The sequence below is a fragment of the Moschus berezovskii genome, chromosome 13 (genome assembly GCF_049115385.1).
Source record: "Moschus berezovskii isolate FMDL1 chromosome 13, NW_MosBer_1.0, whole genome shotgun sequence".
NCBI lineage: Eukaryota > Metazoa > Chordata > Mammalia > Artiodactyla > Moschidae > Moschus > Moschus berezovskii.
This window is the reverse complement of record NC_142472.1, coordinates 17,396,548-17,418,036: the sequence shown is the minus strand read 5'-3', so window position 1 is coordinate 17,418,036 and position 21,489 is coordinate 17,396,548. Positions and strand designations below refer to the sequence as shown.

Sequence of the window (21,489 nt, the reverse complement as noted above, 5' to 3'; positions counted from 1 at the left end):
TATGAACAGAGGTGTACAAATATCTGTTGGAGTACTTGCTTACAATTCTTTGGGGTCTATGCCCAGAAGCAGAATTGTTAGATTGCATGGTAATTCTGTGTTTAATTTTTTGAGGAGCTACCATATTGTTTTTCACAGCGCCTATACTAACATTCCCACTAGCAATGCATGAGGATTCCATTTTCTCCACATTCTCATCAACACTGTTATTTTCTGCTTTCTTGGTAGCAGCCATCCTAATGGGTATAAAGTGGGATCGTATTGTGGTTTCTGCCCAACTTTTACAGTCCCTAATAACCAGGCCTTCTCTCAGATCCAACCTTAATTCACAGTTAATTACTCAAGCCTTTCACTGCAGCCAGGCTTTCTTCTCACGGCCCTCTATATGTGCCTTTCACAGTCCTGTTCCCTGCCTGTCTTCAATCTAAAATGCCCCTTTCTTTCCCCCAACCTACCTAAAGCCTACCATCTCTTTTTTAAAAAAAACTTTTTTCTTTTTTTGACCACAGCATGTGGGATCTTAGTTCCCCGTCCAGAAACTGAACCTGAGTCCCCTGCCTTGGAAGTGTGGACTCAACCACTGGACACCCAGGGAAGTCCCTCCATCTCTTTAATCCAGTTCAGGACCCAGCTCCTTTCCCAAATCCCTCTCTCCCTTCTTCAATCTTGGGCTATAGTTATGTCTCCTCAGAAAGGATGTAGATTTTTGTGAAACCAATAAAAGAATGTGATTTGTATCTTCTAATGAGTTAATGCATTCTGGGCATATTTAGACTCTCGGGTTATATCTGTTAATTGATTGATGTCAGAGGACATGGAGCATGGTCAGAAGCACATGCCAAACTTTCTGGTTATTATTATGCTCAATCCCAGAGAAATGAGAAAAGTTTCAAAGAGACATGCTCACCTCAGCTGCCCAAAGAAGAGAAACTTCAAATCAGTAACGAGAACAAGCTGCAGTAGGTGTAGAACTGGAAAGAAAAACAGAGGACAGAGTCCAGGGTCTGAAAGGTTTTGAAAGTTGAGAGAGAAGGGGGCTGGGAGGGAGTAAGACACAGGGAAAGAGACAGACGTGACCTCAGAAATGGTTTTGACGACTTTGCAGGCTGAGGTTAGAGGAGAAAAAATAGACATTAATGGGAAAATGCCACCAGCACATAGGCTGTGTGTTTTTCAAACAAATTAAGAGCTTTTTTTTCTTTTTTTTTTTTACTGTTTTACCTTTCCTTTATCAACCTGTCCGAAGGTTCTTTAAATGGCACATGGCGCTATACTGGGGCCTGGGCAAATTAAAAAAAAAAAAAAAAGTATGCCCCTACATTTATCAAAATATCTTTCTGTGTTTTGAACCAAGTCGAAAAGCTAATAAAAAAAATCTACCTTCCTTCACCTTCTGGAGCACAGTTTCCTCCAGGATTTCCTCTCCAAAGATCCCTGTTTCCAGATTTCAGACAAGTATCTCCTGGCCATGGTGCTGGTCTACTTCCGGCGTGCCAACCTGCCGCTCAGCGAGTACACCCACAGCAATCTGTTCCTGGCACTGTACCTTGCAAATGACATGGAGGAAGACCCGGAGGACCCCAAAAGCGTGATTTTTCTGTGGGCCCTGGGCCGAGATTGGCATCATCAAGTGTCAGACTTCCTGCATCAGAGGGACAAGCTGTGGGCACGGATGGGCTTCAGGGCCGTTGTGAGACGCCAGAGCTGCGAGGAGGTCATGGCCAAGGAGCCGACCCACTGGGCCTGGACTTGGGAGCGGCACCCCCACCATGGCAGGGCTCAAAGGAGCTACCCAAAGGCCCAGGTCCCCCTCCCCCGGGGCCCTGGCCTCTCGCCACCCTGCTGTCCTCTGTGTGCCCTGCCCCCTCACCGCAGCCTCTGCTGCCACCGCCCCTGCCCCTTGCCTGTCTTATCCAAGTGCCTTTCCTACAATGCTGAGTGGCACCGCCCTTCATCCCAAGCTTGGCCCTGGAGTAGGGGCTTCCTCATTGTCCTGCCCAACCAGCTGCCACTGGAGCCAGGCACCTACACCCTCCACATCTTCTCTAAGCTGCTGCTGTGTCCTTGGCGCTGATACTTGCAGGGTGAAGAACAGCCTGTCTGCTTGCCTGCTGGCCCAATGCTCTACTGACTGTGGCCCCTCCAGCCTCCTGTCTTCTTGGCCTCAGGCTGGCAGGGCTGCCCATGCCTCCTGCCCCTTCTTCCCAACCTGCAACTTGTACCCACTCTGACCTGACTCCTCTAATAAATTCATGCCCACAGGACATCAGCTGTGCTTAGGCCCTGGTCTGGGTCCTTCACCCAGGGTGGGGGAAGGGAGGGAGTTTTGCGGGGGTGGGGGGCGTCTGTCAGATTTAGGTACCAGTGGTTGAGACCCCTGAGCACAGGCCCTGTACTAGCTCTCGCTTCCCACTGGTGACCAGTCATCCCGCTGTTTCTCCTCTTTAACATCTTAGTGGATGCTGAGACCCACACAGAGCCCACGGAACTGAATGAAATGAGCTATATGCAGTCCTTAGAAGAGGGCCTGGGACCTACTGGACCCAAAAGAGCTCCAAAGGAAAACGTCTGTATGTCAGTCTAGAAATGCCTGCAGGGTGAGGTCTTTTTCAGAATGAGCCTCGGTCCTTGCTCTGGGCTGCAGTTGCCTCTTGTGACCCCATGGACTGTAGCCCACCAGGCTCCTCTGTTCAAGAGATTTCCCAGGCAAGAATACTGGAGTGGGTGGCAATTTCCTTCTCCAGGGGATCTTCCCAATCCAGAGATTGAACTCGGGTCTCCTGCATTGCAGGTGGATTGTTTGCTGCCTGAGCCACCAGAGAACCCCATATACTGTGATGAACTATGTCAAGTTTGCCTATGCTCGGGTGGTGGTGATGAGGAACAGGAGCTTTGGAAAGACTATCTAGAGTAGTGATTCAGACTTCCTCTTTGGTGCCAGATAGCTTAAGTTCAAAATCCAGTTTTCTGTATGACTTTAGCACAACAGATTTAATCTCATCTACTGCCTCATCTGTAAAATGAGTATTACACTAAAAAGGATACTGTTTGAGATTTGGATAAGATAATACTAGAAGGGTTTAGAACTAGATCTCAATAAAGGAGCTCATATGTGGGTGTTATCAGTAGAGAGAATTGCTGCCCAGAGAAAGGTTAAAGGCGAGTGTATCTGGAACAGAAAGAAGACAGAGATGTCTAAGAGGTCAGGTGGCAGAGGAATCTAAATGTAATTCCCCTCCCTCCTCTCTGAGTGGCTCCCAAGAAGCATGGGGGTGAAGCCTGGAGGCTGCAGACATTAGAAGCCAAGACAAGGACTGTAGAATATTTTTAAGAGTTTTTCAAATAGGTAATATATTCACATGTATGTTTCGAATTTTGAACCAAGTCACCTCCCTCCCCTGACTACCAGCCAGCTGGTTCTCCTTCCTGGAAACAATGTAAGTGATCATTTATGTCCGTCCAGAGAAAGAATCTAAATGTATGTAACCAAGTGTGGTATAATAAAAATATACAAATTTAAAAAAAAAAAAAATCTAAACTTAAAAACATGACTTCAGGACTTCCCTGGTGGTACAGTGATTAGGAATCCACCTGCTAAGGCAGGGGACATGGGTTTGATACCTGGTCCGGGAAGATTCCACATGCCTGTGCAACTGCACCCCTGCACCACAGTTACTGAGCCCGTACTCTGGACTCCACGTGCCGTATCTCCTGAGCCAGAGTGCGACAACTACGGAAGCTCACGGACCAGGAAGCCGCTGCAGTGAGAAGCCTGAACACTGCATCCAGGAGTGGTCATCGCTCACTGCAACTGGAGAAAGCCTTCGCAAAGCAACAGAGACCCAGCACAGCCAAAATAAATAAGTAAAATTATTTTTTTTTTAAAGAATAAAAACATGATTTCAAAAAATTCATTTAAAATAGTGTACCCATGAAGTCCCACACAGCCCAATCTACTGGCAGATCATTGTCATCTTTACAAACCCACCAGGCAGGGGTGGTGTGGGTTAACTGGGGAAAAAATTAACAGCCTACTTACAAACTAACACAGAGGAATAAGACAAACACCCTGGCTTTAAAATTTTGATACTGTATTCAACATAGATTTTTTTTTTTGGCCTTAATTTGAGTTTTTGACAATATTGCATTATATTATTACTTGGCTCAATTACTGAATTTTTGGCTTCCCTTTGAACTTTGTGCCTGAGGCAAGTGCTTAAACCCAGCCTATGTCTCTAAGAGGTCCTGCTAGTCCCCATCCATCTGTGGCTAGTGCATTTTGATTTTATTGGTTATGCATTTCAAACCATGGCTGGTTTTCAATTGTCAGATCAGGTGCAGTTGTAGATACTTGCCCTGAAATAAGTTCTCTTAACAACTTTCAATTTTCTAAAACAAGAGTCATCCAACAGTCCCTTTTCTGAAGTTTAATTGGTAGTTTAAAGGCTCATTTTGTAACTATACATACTCTAAAAAATTGCCAATAAACTTAACTAGATCTGAGCACTTCAACTGAAGGTCTTGATTTAGAAGAAAAAGAAAGGAAAAAAGAAAAGAAAGCCTCTTTAGAAGATTAATGAATCACGCATTTAGAAGTTGCATTAGTTACCTGGCAGATCAATGGCATAAGTGTAGCCAAGTTGGTCTGCGGTTAAAAAGAGTTCCTCATTAGTCACCGGAGGGAAGAAAGGAACCATGTTATACATCCGATTGTGACCGATGGGTGCCAGCTCCTGAGGCCAGGCATCCACAGGGGGATTGAATCTTTTCATCCACTCGTCAAAAATGGCATCGGTGAAGGAATGAAGCACCTGTAAGACAATTGAATGCCGTGTTAACACTGATGGATGTGTGTTCAGTCACTAAGTCGTGTCCGACTCTTTTGTGACCCAATGGACTGTAGCCTGCCAGGCTCCTCTGTCCATAGGATTTCCCAGGCAAGCATACTGGAGTGGGTTGCCATTTTCTTCTCCAGGGGATCTTCCTGATCCAGGAATAGAACCAGCAGATGTATTTTCTACCACTGAGTCACTGGGGAAGCCCTGCTAACATTGATGGGTCTGTTCTAATTAAATCAATCTAATTGGAACTTTCTCTAAAATGAAACGAAGTTGGTTTTTCTTGATATCAGGAACTTCTTGGTGACATACTCACTGGGAATGACAACCCACTCCAGTATTCTTGCCTGGAAAATTCCATGGACAGAGGAGCCTGACAGACTATAGTCCATGGGGGCAGAGTTGGACATGACTCAGGACTAACACTTTGCTTCTCACTTTCAAGGCTGTATGGCATATCACTCCATGAACCCCTTTGTTAAGTGAACAAAGTAAGGTTCATGTTGCAGATGCAGCGCTGGTTTAAGAATATTTGAGGCCTTCAACAAATTCATGCTAATTACTACATTCAGAAAAAAGGCAAGTATGATGGGATATATAGCGCGGCCAATGTTCAGATGCTTTGCTTTTAACGAGGACGAAAGGAGACACTGTGTTTACGAGTAGGATAATACAAATGGATAATTAAAAAAAAAGACAGAAAGAAAAGAAAAAAGAAAGAAAACACCCAAAACGGGTCTGCAAATGTCTCCCACCCTCCCATGCACTCCCTGTATAAGCCTCTCATTCGAATTCTCAGTGTTAGGCCAGCAAAAGAAAGTCTAAAAACGTTGTAATGTGCACAGTGCTGTTTTATTTTCTCAAGAAAGCTGTTAAAGTCCTTTTCAAAGACAGCAATTATTACATATTTTAACATATTAACAGCAAAAGTTCACATTTATAGTCCTGATTTTGCAACAGGACACAAACTTGTCAGCCCAGGCCGTTGGAGGTCCTCTTTCATTCCTAGTAGTTCAGCGAGCCCGGGGACTCCGTCTGATTTTCCTTCCCTCTTTGTCTGCAGGGTCTGTCACTCCAGGGCTCGTCACATGGGGTAAAGGAGATACTTACTTCAGTAAATACAGGTCAAATGAATTCATTTATCCGTCCACCAATATAGCACTGGTGAAGTTATGCTATCACTTATTTGTTTATCAATTTTCCATAATGAGACCCCTAACTCCTAAAAGTCAGAGATAAGGTCTTTTCACCTTTGGAGTTTTGCTGCTGCTAAGTCACTTCAGTCGTGTCCGTCTCTGTGTGACCCCATAGACGGAAGCCCACCAGGTTCCCCTGTCCCTGGGATTCTCCAGGCAAGAACACTGGAGTGGGTTGCCATTTCCTTCTCCAATGTGTGAAAGTGAAAAGTGAAAGTGAAGTCGCTCAGTCGTGTCCGACCCTTAGCGACCCCATGGACTGCAGCCTACCAGGCTCCTCCATCCATGGGATTTTCTAGGCAAGAGTACTGCAGTGGCTTGCCATTGCCTTCTCCATAGGCTTAGTCTATAACTTGGACAGAGTTGATGTTTAATAAGTTTCTGTTGGCTGACAACAGTGCCATGCAAAGTACTTTTATATTTTGTATAACTCATCCAAGGGCTTCCCTAGTGACTCAGATGGCAACAAATCCATCTGCAATGCAGGAGACCGGGGTTCAGTTCCTAGGTTAGGAAGATCCCCTGGAGCAGGGCATGGCAACCCACTCCAGTATTCTTACCATAAAGAACTTTGATCATTGAAGAACTGATGCTTTCAAACAGTGGTGCTGGAGAAGTCTCTTGAGAGTCCCTTGGACAAGAGATCAAAACCAATCAATCTTAAGGAAACCAACCCAGAATATTCACTGAAACGAAAAAGATGCTGAAGCTGAAGCTCCAATCCTTCGGCCACCTGGTGTGAAAAGCCTACTCACTGGAAAAGACCCTGAAGCTGGAAAATATTGAGGGCAGGAGAAGAGGGTGACAGAGGGTGAGATGGTTGGATGGCATCGTCGACTCAATGGACATGAGTTTGAACAAACTCCAGGAGAGAGTGAAGGTGAGGGAAGCCTGGTGTGCTGCAGTCCATGGGGTCACAACGAGTAGGACACGACATAGCAACTGAACAACAACAAACTCATCCAAACAGGCTCCTTTCTAGTGGACGCTGTTTCCCTCTGTCTGAAATACCATTCTTTCCCGTTTCTGGCTTTAGAGTCTTGTTTCAAGATAAAAGTCCCTGTACTAAGGCATCTTCCCTAATTGCCCTCAATCTGAATTCTTAGTTCTTTGCACTTCCTAACTACTTTAATTCCTAACCTCTAAAGCTATTCTGGATTTTAGGGCTTCCCAGGTAGCTCAGATGGTAAAGAATCTGCCTGCAATGCAGGAGACTCAGGTTCAATCCTTCAGTTTGAAAGATCCCCTGGAGAAGGGCATAGGCAACCCACTCCAGTATTTTTGCCTAGAGAATGGACAGAGCAGCCTGTCAGGCTACAGTCTGTGGACTTGCACAGAGTCAGACACGACTGAGCAATTAACAGTTTCACTTTCTGGTTTGTACTGCTGCTGCTTATTTAGCAGATAATAGTTTCAGATTTTACCCGAGGTTCCTTGTAGCTCCTTGCCTCCCATTCAGGCAACAGCAAGAGCTTTCTATCGGAATTGTCTCACGTGTCTACATTCACGATAGTGAAAACAATCAAGCGATTTACTGAAAGGATTTTTTTCCTGAATGGATTTTTAAAGTTCATGGCAAGTATGAAATGAAATTATCTCCTGCCACATTAATAAACAAGAAATGTCACAACCATCAGCGATTTCTGGCCTCCAAATGGGCATGAGGGCTCCTGAAACTGCAGCCACACACCACCCCCCCCCATGGTGATTGCTGAGGAGCTGGGAGAATGCAGGAAGCAATATGAACATGGAAACAAGATTGGCCCCAGATAGCTGAGGTGCATAGGAAAGGAATGAATTCAGTGAGCCCAGAGGCTTACACCTTCCCATACACAGAATGCTAAAATCCTTAACTTGATACCTGATCTTTGATGTTAGGACTGCCTGTTCCCTTTGTTGCAAATTTGTATATAGCTGAACTTCCCCTCCTGCCTTCTTGGAGCGGTTTTCTCAGAGCTACTGAGATGCTGTCTCCTGAACTCGGAGTCCTAAACATTCCCACCAAATCAAATAACTCTCCACTTTTAGGCTGTGACTGTATTTTTTGGTCAGTACAAGATACATGTTAAAAACCAAACATCAAATTGTAAGACATGGGCTTTCAAAATACTTTAAGAAAGTATTTTTTGAGTTCTGAAATCTCGGCTTTGAGTCACAGAATTTAAGCCCCGAGGGAATAAAAGGCATCAAGCTTATCGAATGAGCAACAGCTTTGAGAGAACACATGATAATTCGAGTGATTGTGTCTCTCAGAAGTAGAGTTCAGGAGAAGTTCCTCTTTGAGAAGGGGCATTAACCCTGGAAAAGGAGCTGAGCGTTAGCTGTTGGTATAGGTCCCTGAAAACAGTATCACGTGCTGTAAAATCCTGGGAGCTCCGGATAAGGTTAGAAGTTTCCCAGAGAGAGCTCCATCCTCCAGGCCTGGCCTCGGGAGCATGTCAGCCTCAAACAGAAGTTCTGCTGCAAGTGTGGAGCCCAAGCAATAGATGCGCAATGTCCAAGAGTATCTAGCACTATTGATTGCTTACCCAATAGCCTTTCTCCTCTTTTTTCTCGGTAACTTCTTTGGTGTTTGTGGTGAAGCCATGTGCCAAGTTATCCATAAGATTTAGCTGGAAATCACTGGATAGGACTTATAGAAGTCCTTGTTAAGGATGGTTGTCTCAGCTTAAAAGGGGCCCCTTTTCCCTCTGCATTCCTCCTCACTGCTTCCTGGAACATGGGTGTGATGGCTGAAGCTGTGGCAGCTATCTTAGCAGCCAGCAAGCAAAGCTAAGAAAAGAAGCCACTCACCAAGGATGGTTAAGCAGAAAGACAGGAGTTTATGGTGACTATGGAGATACTATACCAAGGCTGAACCACCTGCCACTGGAGTTCTTTTACACAAAGAGAAAAATAAACCTCTTTATCTGTTGTTTCAGTTCAGTTCAGTTCAGTCGCTCAGTCGTGTCCGACTCTCCGCGACCCCATGAATCACAGCACGCCAGGCCTCCCTGTCCATCACCAACTCCCGGAGGTCACTCAAACTCATGTCCACAGAGTCGGTGATGCCATCCAGCCATCTCATTCTCTGTCGTCCCCTTCTCCTCCTACCCCCAACCTTTCCCAGCATCAGAGTCTTTTCCAGTGAGTCAACTTGTCGCATGAGGTGGCCAAAGTATTGCAGTTTCAGCTTCAGCATCAGTCTTTCCAATGAACACCCAGGATTGATCTCCTTTAGAATGGACTGGTTGGATCTCCTTGCGGTACAAGGGACTCTCAAGAGTCTTCTCCAGCACCACAGTTCAAAAGCATCAATTCTTCAGCGATTAGCTTTCTTCACAGTCCAACTCTCACATGCATACATGACCACGGGAAAAACCATAGCCTTGACTAGACGGACCTTTGTTGGCAAAGTAATGTCTCTGCTTTTTAATATACTATCTAGGTTGGTCATAACTTTCCTTCCAAGGAGTAAGCGTCTTTTAATTTCATGGCTGCAATCAGCATCCACAGTGATTTGTTGTTTAGACTTCTGTAATTTTGGTTTTCTGTTTTAAGCAGTTGAACCAAGTGCTAACTGATACACAGAAAAAGGCGTGTATCAGAATGTATTTTCTAAGAAAGGCCACACAATATCTCTTGAACTTTTAGAAACCATCTGAGTTGAAGTCAGAGATCAAACTGTGATTTAAAAAAAAAAAAAAGAGATAAGAGAATCTCAGGGCACAGAAAGATGTAGAATCAATGCTGTAAGAGGCAAATAACTGGATGGAAGCACCAGGATTCACCAGGTGTGGATGTGTAAACAATTAGGGAGGGGATGAGACTCTAAAGAAATTCATAATTTGGAGGGAAAGAACAGGGGACGAGTAATAAGGAGAAGATTATAGGTCTCAGACAAGCCGTTAAACATTATCCAATAAAAGCTCTAATAGGAACTACAAACAGATGAACCAATTTATAGAATGTAGTAAAAAAAAAAAAAAAAAAAGCCAGTATATGCCAAAGGAGATGCAAAATAGGCAAGAGACAAAATGCTATGAGCAACAATGTATCCGGAGGCTAGAAAGAGAAGCAGGGCAACAGGGAGACTAGGTATTTTTTATAAAGTTGTGAATCTCGTTCCTAAATGAAATAACCTGAATTGCTTTTGACAAACCAGTGGTATTTTTGTTGAAAAGTGTTAGTCACTCAGTCATGTCCGACTCTTGAGACCCAAAGAGCTACAGAACGCCAGGGTCCTCTGTCCATGGGATTTCCCAGCCATTCCCTTTATAGGATCTTTCCAACCCAGGGATCGAATCCAGGTCTTCTACACTGCAGGTGGATTCTTTACCATCTGAGCCACCAGGGAAGCCCCATCTTTGTTGAACACAAGTTGAAAATAAGCTGCTGCTGCTAAGTCACTTCAGTCATATCCGACTCTGTGCGACCCCATAGACGGAAGCCCACCAGGCTCCCTCGTCCCTGGGATTCTTCAGGCAAGAACACTGGAGTGGGTTGCCATCTCCTTCTCCAATGTGTGAAAGTGAAAGTGAAGTCGCTCAGTCGTGTCCGACCCTTAGCGACCCCCGGACTACAGCCAACAGGCTCCTCCATCCATGGGATTTTCTAGGCAATAGTACTGGAGTGGCTTGCCATTGCTTCTCCATGAAAATAAGCTACTATCTCTGTAAAAGTAATTCAAGGGCATAAGTAAAAGCAAAGTAAAAGTAAACTGCTGTTGTCTTATATCTGCTATAGAGATTTATACTTATATTTTAGCATTAATAATTGAGTGCCTCAGAAATGAGGTTACAAATTTGGTGCACAAACTTAGCCTATCTTATTCCAACAAAGTAAAGATAGGTATAGGAAGGGGGGAAAAATGCTAAATTTCAACTTGCAAGGCAGTATTGAAGAAAATGTGATTACATGGGCTTTCAAGGTAAAAATTTTTAAATGCAACCTTGCAGAAGAAAGCAATTGATCAACAAATATTGTGCTTAGAGGCATAAAGAAACTTTAAAAAGTACAGGGAAAGCATGCATATCTTTCTCAAGATCACTGGAGGATAAAGTTACTAACACTCTTCTCTTGTCAGTTCAGTTCAGTTCAGTTCAGTCGCTCAGTCGTGTCTGACTCTTTGCGACCCCATGAATCACAGCACGCCAGGCCTCCCTGTCCATCACCAACTCCTGGAGTTCACTCAAACTCATGTCCACAGAGTCGGTGATGCCATCCAGCCATCTCATTCTCTGTCATCCCCTTCTCCTCCTGCCCCCAACCTTTCCCAGCATCAGAGTCTTTTCCAGTGAGTCAACTCGTCGCATGAGGTGGCCAAAGTATTGCAGTTTCAGCTTTAGCATCAGTCCTTCCAATGAACACCCAGGATTGATCTCCTTTAGAATGGACTGGTTGGATCTCCTTGCAGTACAAGGGACTCTCAAGAGTCTTCTCCAACACCACAGTTCAAAAGCATCAATTCTTCGGCAATCAGCTTTCTTCACAGTCCAACTCTCACATCCATACGTGACCACGGGAAAAACCATAGCCTTGACTAGACGGACCTTGGTTGGCAAAGTAATGTCTCTGCTTTTTAATATACTATCAAGGTTGGTCATAACTTTCCTTTCAAGGAGCAAGCGTCTTTTAATTTCATGGCTGCAATCAGCATCTGCAGTGATTTTGGAGCCCAAAAAAATAAAGTCTGACACTGTTTCCACTGTTTTTCCATCTATTTCCCATGAAGTGATGGGACCAGATGCCATGATCTTGGTTTTCTGAATGTTGAGCTTCAGGCCAAACTTTTAACTCCCCTCTTTCACTTTCATCAAGAGGCTTTGTAGTTCCTCTTCACTTTCTGCCATAATGGTAGTGTCATCTGCATATCTGAGGTTATTGATATTTCTCCCAGCAATCTTGATTCCAGCTTGTGCTTCTTCCAACCCAGCGTTCCTCATGATGTACTCTGCATATAAGTTAAATAAGCAAGGTGACAATATACAGCCTTGACGTACTCCTTTTCCCAATTGGAACCAGTCTGTTGTTCCATGTACAGTTCTGACTGTTGCTTCCTGACCTGCATACAGGTTTCTCAAGAGGCAGGTCAGGTGGTCTGGTATTCCCATCTCTTTCAGAATTTTACACAGTTTATTGTGATCCACACAGTCAAAGGCTTTGGCATAGTCAATGAAGCTAAATTGTATACTTGTAACATACAATATTGTACATCAAGTATACTTCAATAAAGAAAATAAATAAGAGTATATCATGATGGAATATGTGATATACACTTCAGTCAAGAGTATTTCTTGTACTTAATTAAATATTATTATAGCTTTTCAATTGTTAAGAAAAAGAAAATCATCCCCTGCCCAGAACTGAGCCTATGGAAACCCTGACATCCTGGAAGGTCCTGCCCCCAAGGAGATAGCCAGCCACCCTTGCTGGTACCTCAGCTTTTGCAAAATTCACCAAGATGGTAGGAATTAGTAGCTGTCTATTTCAGGTATTTAAAAACACATAGATTCAATAAAATAAATGTGACATTTTAAACAGATGAATCCTTCAGTTCAGTTCAGTTCAGTCGCTCAGTTGTGTCCGACTCTTTGCGACCCCATGAATCACAGCACGCCAGGCCTCCCTGTCCATCACCAACTCCCGGAGTTCACTCAAACTCATGTCCATCGAGTCGGTGATGCCATCCAGCCATCTCATTCTCTGTCTTCCCCTTCTCCTCCTGCCCCCAATCATTCCCAGCATCAGAGTCTTTTCCAGTTGATAAAACAAAACCAATGCCCTATCTTTTCAAAAGTCAGGCAAAGTCATTTAGATCTGCCTCTTCACCAATTAGTGTTAATTCCCATCAACATGATCCAACAAGGCAAAACGTCCTCAGTGGTCATGAAAGCAACTGTGAAGGGATCAAATGAAGAACTGTCTAAACTGACAAAAGGCAAAATTGCAGCTGGAATAGTCAACGTGGGGAAATTTTTGAGTAGAGAACTTTTCTTTTAATCTCTGCTCAGCCACTTACATAGGGTGTTGTACTCCCCTTAGCCTCTCAAACTTTATTGTCCCCATATTTACCGCACATAGTTTTGTGAAGTTAAAAGATTATGTTTACATGGCATCTAGTGACACATGTACTCAATAACCTGACATTCTCCTTTACAAGAGTTTACTGCTCATCAACCAAGTACTAACCACCAACTAACGTATATACCTAACCACTGTTCCAGAGGTTGGATGTGATATTAGTGATAATGTGTGCTTCCATTAAGCTAGTGAACCCTAGAAAACACAGTAAAATTTTAAGATTCTTTTTATGTGGACCATTTTTCAAATCTTCATTGGGTTTGTTACAATATTCTGTTTTATGTTCTGGATTTTTGGGCCTGAGGCATGTGAGATCAGAGCTCCCCAACAGGGATGGAACCCATACCCCCTGCATTGAAAGGCTAAGTCTTAACCACTGGATTGCCAAGGAAGTCCCCTAAAAACACATTTTTTTATATGAACAGAGTATTAGGTTTCCAAGAAAAATAAAATATTTAAAGAGGATGTTGTATTTCTTGCTAACTTTGGGGGCTTCCCTCAGAGGTCAGTTGGTAAAGAATCCGCCTGCAATGCAGGAGACCCCGGTTCGATTCCTGGGTCAGGAAGAGCCCCTGGAGAAGGGATAGGCTACCCACTCCAGTAATCTTGGGCTTCCCTTGTGGCTCAGCTGGTAAAGAAACCACCTGCAATGGGAGAGACCTGGGTTTGATCCCTGGGTTGGGAAGATCCCCTGGAGAAAGGAAAGGCTACCCACTCCAGTATTCTGGCCTGGAGAATTCCATGGACTGTATAGTCCATGGAGTCACAAAGAGCCAGACGTGACTGAGCCACTTTCACTTCACTACATAGAGAGCAAAGCATTTCACTAAATCTCTTGAAAGTGAAAGTGAAAGTCACTTCAGTTCAGTTCAGTCGCTCAGTCGTGTCCGACTGTTTGCAATCCCATGAATCACAGCACGCCAGGCCTCCCTGTCCATCACCAACTCCCGGAGTTCACTCAAACTCATGTCCACCGAGTCAGTGATGCCATCCAGCCATCTCATTCTCTGTCATCCCCATCTCCTCCCACCCCCAATCTCTCCCAGCATCAGAGTCTTTTCCAGTGAGTCAACTTGTCGCATGAGGTGGCCAAAGTATTGGAGTTCCAGCTTTAGCATCAGTCCTTCCAATGAACACCCAGGATTGATCTCCTTTAGAATGGACTGGTTGGATCTCCTTGCAGTCCAAGGGACTCTGAAGAGTCTTCTCCAACACCACAGTTAAAAAGCATCAATTCTTTGGCGATCAGCTTTCTTCACAGTCCAACTCTCACATCCATACATGACCACGGGAAAAACCATAGCCTTGACCAGACGGACCTTTGTTGGCAAAGTAATGTCTCTGCTTTTTAATATGCTATCTAGGTTGGTCATAACTTTCCTTCCAAGGAGTAAGCGTCTTTTAATTTCATGGCTGCAATCAGCATCCGCAGTGATTTTGGAGCCCAAAAAAATAAAGTCTGACACGGTTTCCACTGTTTCCCCATCTATTTCCCAAGAAGTGATGGGACCAGATGCCATGATCTTGGTTTTCTGAATGTTGAGCTTCAAGCCAAACTTTTAACTCCCCTCTTTCACTTTCATCAAGAGGCTTTTGAGTTCCTCTTCACTTTCTGCCATAAGGGTGGTGTCATCTGCATATCTGAGGTTACTGAGATTTCTCCCAGCAATCTTGATTCCAGCTTCTCACTTAGTTGTGTCCAACTCTTTGTGACCCCATGGACTGCACCCTGCCAGGCTTCTCTGTCCATGAAATTCTCTAGGCCAGAATACTGGAGTGGGTTCTCTTCTCTGGGGGATCTTCCCAATTCAGAGATTGAACCCAGGTCTCCCGCATTACAGGCAGATTCTTTACCAGCTGAGCCACCAGGGAAGTCCTAATTCTCTTAAGAACTTCGCATTTTTTTTTTTTTCTCTTCCCAGAACTCATCTTATGTGAACAGACAGACCACAGAAAAGAAAATGCAAAAGGTTCCTTAAATATGTGAGAAGATGCTGAACTTCATTTGGAAGAAAAGAAATGAAAATTAAACTCACTGAAATATTTTCACCTATCAGATTGGCAAAAATGAAAAACTGTGCTAATACTCCAGACCAATGAGACAGAGTGGAGGTGCTGTCCCTCTGTTACGTAGCTGGGCAGAGGGGAAACTCATCCAGCCTTCCAGAGGGCAATCTGGCAATATCTACCAAATTTCCAATGCATTTATTTAACTTTGCAGCCAGTGATTCTATCCTCTGACTCATTCCATACGCTCATTTTTTGCTGTATTGTTCGTAAACCAAAAGATGAGAAACCACCTAAACATCCATCAGTAGGAGACCAATTTGGCAGTGAATTCATGCTAGAGAATAGCATACATGTGTGCTCAGTCATGGAGAAGGAGATGGCACCCCACTCCAGTACTCTTGCCTGGAAAGGCCCATGGACGGAGCAGCCTGGTGGGCTTCCGTCTATGGGGTCACACAGGGTCAGACACAACTGAAGCGACTTAGCAGCAGCAGCAGCAGCAGCAGTGCTCAGTCATGTTCAAGTTATTTGTGAACCTATGGACTGTAGTTTGCCGGGCTCCACTGTCCACGGGATTTTCTTGGCAAGAATACTAGAATGGGTTGCCTTTTCCTCCTCCAGGGGATCTTCCCAACCTAAGAATGGAACTCGTGTCTCCTGCATTACAGGCAAATTCTTTATCACTGAGACACTTGGAAAGCCCACAGAACACCATGCAGCCTTTTAAAAGAAAAGTGTTTAAAATAAGTAAAACAAATAAAGAGTAAAAGTCACAGAGGTGTCTATAGTATGCTTTCATTTGGATAATAAAATATATAAAGAAATATATAATGTGCTTGTATATTTATAAAATGTATCTGGAAGAATAAAGAAAAATGAGAATGGATTGCTGGGAGCTGATATTGATAAAGGGTCTTCATTTTATGCCTTTTTCGTTTGAACCTCTTATGTGCATTATATGTTACAAATTTTTTAAATTAAAAAATTTAGGAAACTACATAACATTCTGAAAATATGTGCATTATATTGGCTACTGTAAAACATAAAAGAATATGAAAGGAAATAAGCAAGAATATTGAAATGGAATTATAGGCACTTTAAAATATTTTTGCCAATATATCTGCAATTATAAATTGTTAAAAATCATTAAACGGTTAAAAAATTTTAAATTGATATAAAACAACATTATTTTCAATACTCAAGGTATTTGTCTTTTTACAACTTTTCTTTTTAAAAAAGATAAATAAAGTAGATCCATTTTTAAGTGCTCTTGTGAGGAGAAAAGCAAGGCCCTATATACTTTTTAAAAAATTTCAACTAACTTATAATAATTCAGAAATATTTATACTTGCTATTGTGACATTAATTTTATTAATTTTACTGCAGTTTAGGAAAATAGACTCAGACAAGAGCTTACAGGCTTGACTTGGTATATTCGATCAGATCTTCATTTTTAGAAACTCATTTTTGGGAATTCCCTGGTGGTCCAGTGGGTAGGACTCTGAAATTCCACTGCAGGGGGTACGAGTTGGATCTCTGGCTGGGGAACTAAGATCCCGCAAGATGCATGGCATGGCCAAAATAAACCTTATTTTCTCTTTTCTTGCTTTATATTCTTATACTTCTTTCTTATCCAAATGATTGTCATTATTAAGAAATATAAATAAATAGTAAGGATTTACTGTATAGCATAGGGAACTATTTTCAGCATCTTGTAATAATCTAATAACCTACAATGGAAAGAATCTTAAAAAGAATATATATATATATATATACATATACAAACGTATTGTATTAGTTTGAGGTGTAAAGTGATTCAGTTACGTATAGAATAGACACAAAGTGAAAATGGAAGTCGCTCAGTCGCGTCTGACTCTTTGCGACCCCGTGGACTATACAGTCCATGGAATCTTCCAGGGAAGAATACTGGAGTGGGTAGCCTTTCCCTTCTCCAGGGGAACTTCCCAGCCCAGAGATTGAACCCAGGCCTCCCGCATTGCAGGCAGATTCTTTACCAGCTGAGCCACAAAGAAGCCCATACTATACACAATAATATATGTAAATAAATCAACTATAGCTCAATAAAAAAAAGAAAGAAATACAAATGGTAATAAGGGTGCTGGTATGTCTTAATTCCACTTAGAATTTTAATGTAAAAGGTGAAGAACAGACGCATGAGCTATTCAGTAAATATTAACTGTGCAACCTATTAATCTCCTCACCAAGAATTAAAACTTGCTAAAGGTACCTTTCCTAAGAGGATAACATCCAAATACATCGTTAAGAATATTTTCTTTAGGAATTGGGCACAAAGTCACTAATCTTCTAACATAGTTTCTTTCATAGCAGTTAACTATTTAACTTTACAGTCTATTGGTTTCCCTCCTTTTTTTCTTTTCTAGGTTATACCCAAATTTGATATTGAAAACAGAACTATTTAGCATTTCTATGACCTAATCTTACTTTCCATGATAAATGTGTGCATTTCCTTCAAGTACCTTAAAATTAGAATTTCAGAGATTGGTTCGGAGTATTTCCTGCATTTTAACATCACACCTTCTCATTTCGATCAAATACAAATGTGTGTTTCTCTTGCTTGAAGAGATTCCACAAAAAACAAATTTAATAAATGTCATATGCAATATGTTTGCATAAATTTGAAATTCCAGAAGCCATAACTCTGTAAACTTAAGTGCTTTCACCTGGCTCTCAATATCGTTGAAGCTGAATTGGCTTCAACATGAAACTCTTTGTCAATAGCCTAAAGTAATTGTGAGTTCTGGAACTGGTGCCAAAACATTACTCCTTCTGTGCCTTCAAAGAAAGGCTGTGGCTTTTTGTCTATTTATATGTACATAACTTATACCAAGGAAAACAAAATTTTAAATATTAAAGGTATTAAAAGTAATGAAGACAAGGATGATAAAACATCTTGTGTCTTTGAACTAGTGTAAGTCACAGAATCCCACGTCCACAAAATCATAATGCGGGCTTCCAGCTAGAGCAGGAAGAGAAAGATGACTAAAGCGATATCTGTACTACACAGAAGACGCTGATCCCTTCCAGCTGGGGTTGACAAACTAAAGCCTGCTGGGTAAACAGGGCTCACTATTCTTATAAATAAAGTTTTATTAGAACACCACACTTGTAGGCAGATAGGAGATGGATGGTCTGAAAGGAAAGAACCAAATATAGCTTTTTGACATAAAAAAGACCATTTTAAGCCTAAGTCATTTTGCCATCTGGGCCTGGCCACAATGTTTGCCCTTGAACAAGCCTCAGCAATAAGGATTTTAAATGAACAAAAGAACAAACTGTTACCAGATAAGAGAAGTAACAATAGCAAAGATAACAAATCAGTTGTAAAGACTCTCCATTCTGTTTCAATATTAAAGATTAGCCTGAAGCACTTTTTGAGCTGTTCTGAAGAATCTAAACCCTCTTCTGAAAGCCCTCAACCACTAGATGAGTGGAGCCTGGGAGATGATGATGTTAACCTTTTCTCACTTGTAACTTAAGCTTGGACTAAATCTAAGTCCAACTAAAGCTTGGACTCTGTTGACCTTAGCTCCAATTCTATGCTGAATCCCTAGTGGTTCAGCTGGTAAAGAATCTGCCTGCAATGCGGGAGACCTAGGTTGGTTGGGAAGATCCCCTGGAGAAGGGAAAGGCTACCCACTCCAGTGTTCTGGCCTGTATAGTCCATGGGGTCGCAGAGTCAGACTTGACTGGGCGACTTTCACTTCACTTCACTTCATGCTGAATTCTCCCATGCACAAGCCCCTTCATGAATATTCATGTACCCTTAGCTTAAAACTTCCCCAATTTTGCTATTCCTCCAGGAGACGCTGCTTTGGGAAAGACCCCAAGGGTTCTCCTTAACTTTCTATAAGCAATAAATTCTTCCTTCTCCCGATTGATCTTTGGCTTGGCTGTGTTTTCTGGCTAAACACCCACCAAGAGATGACCCCAGTTTTGGGTAACACACTCACTTGTTCATGCACTGTCTATGGCTCCTCTCATGCTACAGCAGCAAGGCTGCACACCTACAACAGAGACCATCTTGTCTGCAAAGCCTAAAACATGTGCTAACTGGTCATTGACAGAAAAGTGTTGTCAAGCCCTGCAGACTTAGTAGGGTTTCCTCAAAACACTGCTGCTGAGTCATGTCCCACTCTCTGAGACCCCACTGAGGCGGGAATGTAGCCCACTAGGCTCCTCTGTCCATGGGATTCTCCAGGCAAGAATATTGGAACTGGTTGCCATTTCCTCCCCTAGGGGCTCTTCCTGATCCAGGGATCGAATCCATGTCTCCTGCACTGCAGATGGATCTTTACTGACTGAGCCACCAGAGAAGCCCACTTAGTGGGTTTCCTCGAAATAAGGAGATAAGATTTGGCAATCCTTGAAACTTAGGACTGAACATCAAATTACTAGCCATCACCACTATTACCTTTGGTAGGAGTGAAAGGTTTGGGTTTAATCTTCAATTTGTCAGAGGACTGCTATTCTCATACTATTTTGGAGTACTGCATAAAGAGTACTGTAACATTCTTCCTTATGAATAAGGGTTGTTATGTACAAATTAAAAATGCATGTTTTTTTAAAAAATTAGAGATATACAGTATTGATACATAGTGAGATAGCAAAGAAGGTAGACATGGAAACATTTAGCATGGCTGATGGCTGAAATGAGAGCCTGAAAGCAATGTGAAATATCAAATTGAAACCAGTGAACAAGGCAGGCATCTTACAGAAGAGCAAAGATGACAGTGGAGGATATACAGATAACCCCTCACCTTATTAGAAGTGGGGACCAATAGTCCACATTTCTGATCCTCTGATGGCAAGAAAGGCAGCTCATTTTTAGTCAGTCCTTTGCGAAGTGAGGGGGGCCAGGACCAAACACTAAACAGAATTTTGGACCTCAGGTAGGTGACATCGTGCCAGGGTCATGGCATATGCACAGTCCTTCTAGCCCATTGCTTACCTTCAACACTGCTCATTCAACCAGTGAAAAATCCTTCCTCTTCATGCTCATATTAAGTTATGATATAATTTATAACCTTATTAGGGCTTCCCAGGTGGCACTAGTGGTAAAGAACCAACCTGTCAATGCAGGAGATATAAGAGATGCAGGTTTGATCTCTGGGTTGGGAAAATCCCCTGGAGGAGGGCATGGCAAACCACTCCAGTATTCTTGCCTGGAGAATCCCATGGACAGAGGAGCCTGGCAGGTTATAGTCCACTGGGTTGCAAAGAGCTGGACACAACTGAAGCGACTTAGCACGCACGCACGAATAACCTTATTACGTTAATTTATGAATCCACCTCTGGACTGTACACTCCCATCCAGGGTCATCCCAAAGCTAACCATCTCTAAAGCACAGCTGAGGGAACTTCAAACACTATATAACCACCCATATGGTGTAGATTAAAATTAACTGACATATGCATACATCCCATTGTTCACACAGAGAATAAAACACACACCAAACCTTAACCTTGAGGAAAAGCAAATAAATACAACACATTATCTAGAACATTTTTCATCTGGTCTGAGTCTTTGAACATACCACAAAAACAGGATCATTGGCAGCAGAATGTGGCAAAGCACTTGTCCCGTTCAGGAAGGAATGAACCAGGTTATGAAGACTCATCACTTGAGAGTCCAGGGTCCCATCTGCTTTGTCAAACCCTTCCAGGGCATTCCTGAGAGAAATTGGTATTTCAGCAACTAGAGTCATGAACTGACAAAGCTCTCTTTTTGTTTCCAGTCTAGGTAACAGTCTTCTAATTTCAGATTGTGTAGGGAAATGGGACCAATGCAGGAGACATAAGAGATGTGGGTTCAGTTTCTGGGTCAGGAAGATCCCCTGGAGAAGGAAATGGCAACCCACTCCAGTATTACTTGCTAGAAAATTCCATGGACAGAGGAGCCTGGCAGGCTACAGTCAAGGGGGTCACAAAGAGTCGGACACAACTGAGCATTCATACACTTTTAAATGCATAAGGAGCCAGAGTTTCGAGTACTGCCTGGAGAATCCCATGGGCAGAGGAGCCTGGTGGGCTACAGTCCATGCGGTCACAAAGAGTCGAACACAATTGAACAACACAATGGGCTCAGAGTTGAACAGTTACTGTAAGGTTTAGTTATGAAAACCATGAATCTATCCACCATTCCTTTCTGGATCTTCAAAGATGCTTGTTAAAATCTTATTTATAGGGACTTTCCCCAGTACTCTTGCCTGGAAAATCCCATGGACAGAAGAGCCTGGTGGGCTACAGTCCACGGGGTTGCTACTAGTCAGACAAGACTGAGCGACTTCACTTTCACTTTTCACTTTCACACATTGGAGAAGGAAATGGCAACCCACTCCAGT

At 42.9% G+C, this 21,489-nt stretch overlaps 1 protein-coding gene and 1 pseudogene across 2 annotated transcripts in view; one reads left to right on the top strand and one right to left on the bottom strand.

Moving 5' to 3' along the window:
• DCT (dopachrome tautomerase) overlaps nt 1-21,489 on the bottom strand; it is a 39,327-nt gene that overhangs the window by 1,982 nt on the left and 15,856 nt on the right. For both annotated transcript variants that reach the window (XM_055426855.2, XM_088842653.1), the window contains exons 6-7: nt 20,683-20,818; nt 4,610-4,811 (exon numbers count right to left, since the gene is read on the bottom strand). In XM_055426855.2, coding sequence (XP_055282830.2) covers nt 4,610-4,811; nt 20,683-20,818 — 338 coding nt within the window. The remainder of the gene's footprint in view (nt 1-4,609; nt 4,812-20,682; nt 20,819-21,489) is intronic.
• LOC148775816 (speedy protein C pseudogene) lies at nt 1,373-2,074 on the top strand (annotated as a pseudogene).